At 35.8% G+C, this 9950-nt stretch overlaps 1 protein-coding gene across 1 annotated transcript in view; it reads left to right on the top strand.

The window, feature by feature from the left end:
• The window catches only part of LOC145248684 (uncharacterized), a 104333-nt gene extending 100329 nt beyond the window's left edge, over positions 1–4004 (top strand). Inside the window, exon 2 of the mRNA XM_080110342.1 lies at positions 3871–4004. Within this exon, the coding sequence (XP_079966468.1) occupies positions 3871–4004 (134 nt within the window). The remainder of the gene's footprint in view (positions 1–3870) is intronic.
• Positions 4005–9950: the final 5946 nt, after the last annotated feature.

Raw genomic sequence — 9950 nt, 5'->3', positions numbered from 1 at the left:
TAGAATAATCCTGATGCCAGTAGAGAAAACACTCAAACGATTGAGAACAGAGAAGAGTTGAGCAACCGACCTAACGATTGTTAAATTTGGACAGACTGCCCATACGATGCAATACTGCCCACACGATGCAATACTGCCCATACGATGCAATACTGCTCATACGATGCAATACTGTTTTCGCTGTATTCTACTGCTAACCCTGTGCAGACTGATAGAGCTTGCAGAATAAAGCAACAGCGAAAGGACTGCAGAAAAAATGGTGGCGCTGTTATACATGTTAAAAAAAGACATTTATAGAGGAATGAAAGTGTCTCTATAATAGATATTAAACACCAGAATTCAACAACTTTATGAAAAGGGACTGACCCAGTTAGTAAGAAAGCAAGCCAGATGAGTTAAAAAGGATCTTTGGGAAAAGGTTAAAATCGAATCCAGTAAGAAAAGTTAAAACGAAATATATATTGAAATCCTAGAAATGCAGAACGACTGTAATTGTTCTCGCAAACAACTAAATAATACTAATGTCAGAGATTGATATTTAATTCAGGAATGCAGTCGATTATTCATTCTTTTGGAAATAACTGGATATCAAATATGTCACTTAAAAGAATGGGAAATACGTGTTTAAAAATAATGATTAAAAAATAGGTTAGATATTGAACAATTCACATTGGACATTCTTTTTTTCCAAAAGTGTGTTTGAACATACATAGGTGAAATCCGCCTGAATAAATTTCAGCTGGCAAACAAACCCTCTGACGTAATCAAGAAAGGAGATTCTCAATATATTGAGCAGGATTCGAAATTAGAGACAGTTACAGTTACTTAGAGGCCATACTGAACCAGAGAACGTCGTCCGACACACTGGCAGGTGAGGCCTTCTTCAGGGCGAGAGAGGGAGTAGAGAAGGCTATTTAGTAGTAAAGGCTTGACTCCCTAGTCATCATCATCAACTATCTGGTATCAATAAAGAATCATCTAAAATTTGACCCATTATCGTCGTCATTACAACTAAAAGGCAAATGTGTATTGTCTATGATATTATAAACGAAATTTTTATAACTCCCCCAAATGCTTGTGTGCCCTCTGCCAGCATAAGTAAAGTATCCACCATCTTCTATCTATCTTAAAAAGAACTGTCCATGTCGCATCTCCCTCAGCCCATATAAATAATCTGAAGTCCACAGGAATCGTCGCGGTCGTGGTGGTGATATAAACAGTCTATAAATGTCATTATCATCCTCGAGTTTAGAAATAATGATCATCGAATAGGTTAGACATTGAACAATTCAAATTGGAATTCTTTGCAAAGAGTGTAATTCATGCGGCCAAGCCGGTCGCTGACGCCACTACGTAAGGAGATTCCCAATATATTCAGATAAGTCTCTAAGTTAGAGACAGAGCCAATGTGAGAGATAGAGCCAGAGACGGCTCGAGTCAGCTACATTAGGAGCTGACGCCATCTTGGAGGCGAGAGCGAGGGGAAATAAAACAATGTAATTGAGAAGGCTTGGTTCCCTTACCCTCATTATCATCCAGCTTGTATGAATAAAGAACCATCTAATATTTTTAAACTGTTTTGTTCATCTGACGGCCTTTCTACCAAAAGGAAAAGGTAAATCTGTTCTGTTTATCATCTTGTAAACGAACTTTGTATAACCCACTTCCAAGTTATGCCCCCTCCGCAACCATTAATAATGTGTCTCCCCTTCATCTGTGTAAACACGAACTCTTGCATAAAAGTCTCAGTTCTATATAAATAATAATATGAAGTCCCCATGAGTTGTCACAGAAATCGTCAGGATGTAAACAATATATAAATGTCATTATCATTCTCTGATTTGAGTCCCCTTTATATGTTGTCTCAAAAAGGGTTAACATGCCGTCAAAGCGAACACTAACAGCATTATTTAATCTCTGGCACTCTTACCGACACACATAGTCAATAATTAAAGAGTGAACATGATGATTACAAGGATAACTTAATAAATTTATGAATAAATGATGTTAGCTACACCCTATCGCAGCATTTACATCGGTTTTGACGTCTGATCGTTCAACCGTTTTGGCGCGCATCCAGTAAGAACATATGCGATCTTATCTGCCATTCTCTCTGGGTTTGAGACACTGCCAGATGCTATACGTCCTTATGTCTCTCTATATGTGTCCCGTCAAACAACGCCTGTTTTCTAATGATTCCTTCCTTTAAAGCATTCGCCTTCCGACTTCTGTGAATGTTCTGTTTCTTAAGTCACGTTTCTAACTTCTTGAGATGAGGATTACTTATTCGTATTATGTGGCTGCTTCGGACTACTACTCCTATTTTGAATATCATTTTCATAATGTTTCGTTCGATGGAACCTCTGGCCTTTTCAAGTGTATCTTGTGGGCTTCAGCACTGCTTTTTGTTAGCGAACCTGGGAATGTGTGTGGAATTTTGAACGTATTCCTTTATTTATTTCAAGAGGGTAGCATGTTCTTGGTCTGTCAGCCATGATTGGGCAGAGGTCGTAAGTAATTCGCAATTGTGTTTTCGATCACCCACACGAAGAATTGAACTACTTAACTCTATTAATATTATATACAAGGAATGTACTTTTTGTATGTGAGTCTGTTCTCTATCGACTTGGAAAAGACTGGGCTAATTTTCTAAAACTGTATAAGCAAGTACTTGATACTGGAAGTGTTCTTACGTTATTTTTTTTTATCGGAATGCCTCTGATGAGTATCAAAAATAAAATTAAACCAGCATCAATCCAATGTTGACCAAAGTTAACACTTTAATCCACCCTGACTAAACACGTTCATTTGCCATTGTTTTTAACGCAGAAGCAGAAATATTCAACCTGTAAAATCAGCTGTATAATAATTTAAAAAGCAGAGGTGCATTCAAAACGTATGTTTAACTTTAATTCAAGTGATTATGTATAACAAAACTAACATAAAATTAACAGTTGTTTCTTTGATAAGACCAGGCGCGTCCGAAAAAAATCTGTTAAGAGCACAATTAAACTATGATACTTGGCTTTTACATTTTCAAGTTTAACTGAAGCAGTTATTTAAAGATTATTCTAGAAAATCAACAAAAAAATCTCTACAGTGTAATGTAGACAATAGAGTATTTTAGACTAAGTCACTTCGGGGAAGCATGGGAAACTCCAACGCAGTACACTGTGGAGTGGAGATCCCTAACAAATGCAGGAAATCAAGCGATTTGATTTTTTAAAATTGAGGAATTTGACAAATTTCTTTGGTAATAAAATCATAGAAAGATGGGACACACGTTTATTTTCGTTCAATCCCGGGCAGCATTGGATCTCCTTACCTATACTTCTTTAAATAGCTTTTTTAGTTGATTAATGTAAGTAGCCCGTTTACTAAATGATGAATATCTAATTATTCTTTAAGTGTTAGTTTTAATATTTTTTCTTCTCCCTAAAAAAACCATTTAATGTAAAAATATATTGTATGTGTTTATATAGTGCGATTATGTTTTATTTGTCTCGTTTGTAAATGGTTCAAATTACCTCTTGATTTGCTTATAACAAGTTAATATCTTTCAAATTGTCATAATGATATAATTGTGCATTTAAATTTAACTCATTTTCTGATGATGAGAGTGGATATTAGCAAAACCGATATCGTCTTTGAATCGGCTGTAGACGAATTTGTTGTCGTAAATAGGCATTTGTTTATTAATTAGATTGACCGCGTATCTATAATTGTAACGTTTACCCATGTTGTTATATGCAGACAGTCAATATCCAACACATAGTAGACTCTGTCACAAAGGAAGCAAAGACAAGGAAAGAAATTCAACTCGTTTTCTCAGATTCTTAAAAATATCTTTGTTCCTTATTCTTCATCCAGGTATGATTTCTCGTGTCTCTAACGGAGGTTGTGTTCCTCTCGAACGTTATCATGATCCTTATCCTTGTTCTGTGTACATATTCTTCATTTTATATTGTGTTCTCTTCCTTCCCTTCGTTTGTGTACAGCAATAAAACCGTGCTCTCTTATATATATATATATATATATATATATATATATATATATATATATATGTGTGTGTGTGTGTGTGTGTGTGTGTGTGTGTGGGTGTCTGTGTGTCTGTGTGTGTATAACCTGCAGAATTTGACGGAATATGAAATTATTTCCACAGCTACACAACGTCGATGTCACAAGAGCCATGCCAGCCAACAAGCAGGAAATCCAAGTCTCGAGTTTCGCCCTAATTTCGGCTCATCAGTTAAACACATCCGAACTCAGAATCCGAATTGGATATGCAGGAGGGTCGGGTTCCGAATTCCGTGTCCAGATGTGTCTAACTGATGAGTTCAAATGGGGTCCAAACTCGAGTCTTTCACTTCCTGTTTGTTGGCTTGTATTGATCTTTTGAGCTTCGACCTTGCATTACTGTGGAAATAATTATATATATATATATATATATGTGTGTGTGTGTGTGTCTGTGTGTGTGTTTGCCTGTGTGTGTCTGTGCATAATGGAATTGTACTTTGCAGTCTAGTTTTGAATAAAAACAAAATTCTGATACAGATAATAAGAATAGTGCAAGGTTCTATGAATTTTAATAATAATTCATTTAATTACTAACTCGTGTCGCAATAGGAGGTTATCGTGGTGTTATTTTTTGCATGTGTTTTGTAAATATGTATTTAACTTATGTACGGCATAATCAAGTTGACACACTGGTTCTCGTCCGATCACCGAACTTAAGCAACGTTGACCCTGGCGTGTACCAGATAGATGGCCATTTGGGAATTCTAGGCGCTGTATGTGCTTTCCACTTATCTCAGCATTGTTCCCAATCGTTCTGAATCTCTTCTTGCCACTGGTATTAAACAACGCCGACTCAGGAGGGGTGTGGTTGGCGATTGCGCAACTCTTGCCACATAAATTTCACGCGAAAGCTCCTTTACAGTTGGTATCTATAGTCTGTCAAGACTGAAGGAAGCCATTATATTTTTTACATTCTTAATCTAGCTTCATTTCCAGAAATGAGGAATAATGTGCACACCCACTCAGTGAAGGCAAGTTATGGCTAGAAGTAGAAGTTGTATGGCGACAGTAGAATCGATTCAAAGACACACATTGTTTGTGAAATTATTTTATTATTGTAATACTTTGGGATGGGTAATTTGTATATTTATTTTATTTGCAGATTGTTTTCCTCATCTTCATACTTGTTTAATTATTTCTATGGGCTTCCTCAGATGGGATATTGATTCTGAACTTCTTAATAATAATAACTGCTTTCCATAGCTGTTGTCGTCTCAGTATGTTTTCGCCAACCAATCCTATGGGCGGCTTTGCGCAGGATTGAAACCGCCATCTTCAGACAATGCTGTCCTATATTCTATACACACACACACACACACACACACACACACACACACACACACACACACACACACACACACACACACACACACATATATATATATATATATGACTGTATATCCATGAACTACAAATATATTTTGTATATACACACACACATATATATATATATACATATATATATATATATATATATATACAAAATATATTTGTAGTCATCGACATACAGTCCTGTTTAGTTGTATCACAACTCATTAGTGCCGCTAGACTAACACCTCTCCCAACCCGAGGATCGAATCTGGAACCGTCGTGTTGACAGTCGGTAGTTCTACCCCTAAACTACGGAAGCGATGCCCGCAACTAATCTGTCCGAGTGTCGATTTAAATAAACATCTGTCCGCTACTTATAAAGAGCTCAAACGCTTGTTTGTAAACAAACCGCGAGCTTCGCATTTTCCAGCCAAATATACATAAATCCTTTCGTATAGTTTCTATTGTTTAAATATCGTAAAATTAATGTTTCGTAAGACATGAAAACAGAGCATATATAAATAAATATTAATTTCACTAAATTCCAAAGTTCAATATTTCAAATCCAACCGATAACATAGTACTAATAACGTTGCAAGTTAACTACATCCTCCCTATACATACACATACTAGAAGGCTTCCTCCAGTCTTGCAGACTATGGATACCCACATTAAGGGTGCCTGCGCGTGAAATTTGTGCTGTATGAGTTGCGCAATCCCCAACCACACCTCTCCTGAGTCAACATTGTTGCATACCAGTGGCAAGTTGAGGTACAAGACGACTGGAAACAATGCCGAGATAAGCGGAGAGCACATACAGCGCCTAGAATTCCCAAATGGTCACCCATCTGGTATTAGCCAGGCTCAACGTTGCTTAACTTCGGTGATCTAACGAGAACCGTATTATTGTTATTACACATACTAGCCCACACATAAACGCATATATATATATATATATATATATATATATATGTATATATATATATGCATATATATATTATATATGTGCGTTTATGCGTATGTGTGTGAATGTGCATGTGTTTAAATGCGTATACGTGTGCGTGTGTATGCGTGTCTGTGTTGACATATTCTATTAATTTCAATAAGAAAATATCATCTGTATACAAATATAGGAACACTTGTGCTGGGAACAAAGTAGTTTAAGGAATTGAATGAAATATTGTCGTTGATATTATAACTCATAATTATTAATTGTCTATGAATATCTATTATAATAAACAGAAGGTGCGCGTGGAATAGGCCATTAGATTTACGTTGCAAATCAATATTTTGCTTAGATATTTATTGACCGCTGAAGAAAGCTTCTACTCTATCATCCCACAAGTATTTTCGAGTCAAGGTCGCGACGTGTGTTTTGAGAAAAAAAAAAACAGGCTAAAAGAATAACACTCTGATCTATAAAACTACAAACACCTATTAGTCAAATCGGTAATACACAGCAGATGAGCCTTAGACGAGTTCCAAAAAATTCACCATTTCTCAAAAAGAGAAGGTAAACCGGAAAGCTTGGACGTCCTAACAGAACAGCATGACTTTATTTCACATATTAAATGTCACTTAGGTATGATTGTATCATTTTTCTTTTGCTCATTTTCGATCGCATATTCTGCATTTCGTTTACTTCAATTATACGGTTTGCAACTGTACGTAAACACTAAACTTCCACATAAATTATTTGTCAGAGTGAGCTAAGTCGTAATCTTTAACGTCCTTTTGTTCGTTTTAGTTGCTGTATTATTGCAGATGTAGAGAAAGAAGATAATAAGAACCTTACTCGCTTCTGCCACCACTTCTGTAAACATCACTATCCAATTAGCAATCTACTTAAAATTTGTTAGAATGATGAACATTTATTTCTGCCCATTAAGAAGGCAAAAGAACTTCTGGCGCAATAAAAAAAAATTGTCGAGGATTCAGCCTCCAAAATCAGAGACGGTAAAAGTGAAAGAATTATGGATTTAGATATCTCAATTAATTTGATGGTACACAAGGTGTCTTTATTAAAAGTGACTATACGAAAAAAAGTATACGAATGTATTGAAACACACCTCGTATGTTTATGACGACCAACTGTAAAAAACAGATTCGTGTACAGAAGCGAGATGAGGTGTCGTCGTTATTTTTACATGATTTGTCCTCAAATTTCTGATTGATACGTTTGTTTTTGTTTAGTTGTAACGATATTACTTCCTTTTAACAACATAAAACGTCGCGGCTTTCCTTATTTGTCGACCTGATTATATTCGATTTTGTAAAACTTACGTGGAATTTAAATAAGTTTCTTGACGATTTGTACAAGCATTTTACATTGTATCTTATTGCTATTCATCGTATAAGATGAATGCCCGAATTTTATGATTTCAGGTTCAAGTGAACAGTTACACCATTAATTTTAATGTACCCTGCAAAAGAGTGATTGTCACAACTGGTGAATTTCGAAAATGTAATCCGGACGGAAGAACACTTCAAAAGGAGGACATGCAGTAAAATGTTTTAAATTTGGAAAAATGACACAGAAACATATAGAATATTTCAGAGTGTCTTGGGATAATCTTGTATGGATCGAGCATCAGTTTATGGGTGGCATAACGGATTCAAAGCAGGCAGAAAGTCAGTGAGGGATGATGTGTTGTGTGAGAGGAGTAAGGGCGTAATAACCCCAAATATGATTGGACAAAAATTCCATGCGTGAAGACCGTCGTCTTTATAGAGACAATAAGTGCACATTACATGTCAGTATGGAAACTGTACACACAAATATTCGCGAAGAAATATAGATGCGGATGATTTGCGCGAACTTTGCCCCCGTGGTGCAGTTTCCAACTCTATCCTTGTCACTAAATATTTGACAACGATAAGCAGCAAGAGACGCCTCCCAATGTCCCTATCGTTCCCACCTAGGCTCTTGTGAGTTTTATTTTTTAAGGTCAAAGAAAACATTGCCGGCTGTCGTTATAGGAAATTGAAGAGATTAAGAGGCTGTGACACAAGGGGACTCCTATATGGGCTTTTCAGGAATTATAGGAACAGTACTAATATATTGCAGACGGAGGAGATTACTACGAAAAGGAATAGAGCCTCATGTACGTACTATCAATAAAAGTGTTTGTACAAAAAATGTGGAAACTTATTGAAGTACTTCGTATTATAATGAGGAGTATATGTAGGAATACGTTTGTATACAGAAGTTATGAGGTTTCGTGACTATTTTATATGCTTTTCTCCGCAATGTTCTGATTGATACAATAGTTGTCGTTTTTTTTTTTTGAACAAGCTTATTTTCTTTTATTGATATAAAATGGCGTCACTCGGCTGTTTTCTTTATTTGCCGACCTAATTATATTTGATTTTATAGTATTATTATTATAATCATTATTATTATTATTAGTAGTAGTATTCATTTTATTATTATTATTATTATTATTATTATTATTATTATTATTATTATTATTCACTTACTAGAAATTCTTACACAGACAAGCATTTTGTCATTTGAAATGTTCCCTTGAGTCAGTGACAGAAAGTCTCTCCAGATTTTCAAAGGTCTTCATAACGAGTGTAGATGGCTTCTGTTATCCCAATAGCCGCTTGTCTTTGATTTCTCACCAGCAACAACCATTAGTATTCACGGATGTTTGTGTGGCCAAGAGCTTCTCCAAGGCAACAACGCTCCTTGTAAATTTCTAGTGGAGGTTTGCTTAGCTCGCTCCACCCTTGATCCTGGATATGACCTTAAACTATATCCGATGGTGAGGCCCCAGTTTGCTCCCAGGTCCACTCTAAATCCTAAAATACATCTAACATTGAGTAGTCTACTGTAAAATATATCTGTTTTATTTCGAATGGGTAAGTTCACAGAGTATATAAGATCTACGAGCAGACGAGCGTTTCATGGCATAAAACAATTAGCATTCCCAATTAATCTTTTTTTTATGTATTTGACTAGTCTCTATGTCGTTTAATCTTCGTGATTTAATGAGAACCGCAGATTCAACACGATTATTCCCTATCCATCCAGTTTAATGCATATAAAATATTTATTGTTAAGAGCATGGTGCTAGCCAAGTGGCAACACTCTTGTTTAAATTGTTTCTGAAATTATGAATTAACTTCATGAATCAATTAATTTGTTTTCTGACCTGGATCTTGACTTTCGACAATGTTTTGTGTTTAAAAAATATTGTGACGATAAAAATTTGATGAAATTTCAACAAATTATTCAGATTTGATTCATGAATCTGACCTGCGTTAATTATTATTATTTGTAGTCATTTGGAATCTTACACCAATTCCTCATCAAAGATTGATCACTGACACCCACCCATAGTGTTTCCTGGAATGTGGATGGTTGGTTAGTTGGTTGGTTTTTGTTTTACGGCATATCAAACCTTTTCGGGTTATTTAATGCCGAATCCAAAGATTTTGAAGAAATTTTTTTTAATAGAATATATCTGTTGTTTTCACGTCGGTTTCTATTTAACCCAGAGTTGGGACTCTAACATGTACTACCACTCCGGGTCAGAGTGGACCTGAGAGCAATG

Source organism: Euprymna scolopes, chromosome 27 (assembly GCF_053919585.1).
Source record: "Euprymna scolopes isolate OS-2025 chromosome 27, ASM5391958v1, whole genome shotgun sequence".
NCBI classification, from domain to species: domain Eukaryota; kingdom Metazoa; phylum Mollusca; class Cephalopoda; order Sepiida; family Sepiolidae; genus Euprymna; species Euprymna scolopes.
Note: the sequence above shows the minus strand (reverse complement) of the source record. Positions and strands in the feature narration are given on the sequence as shown.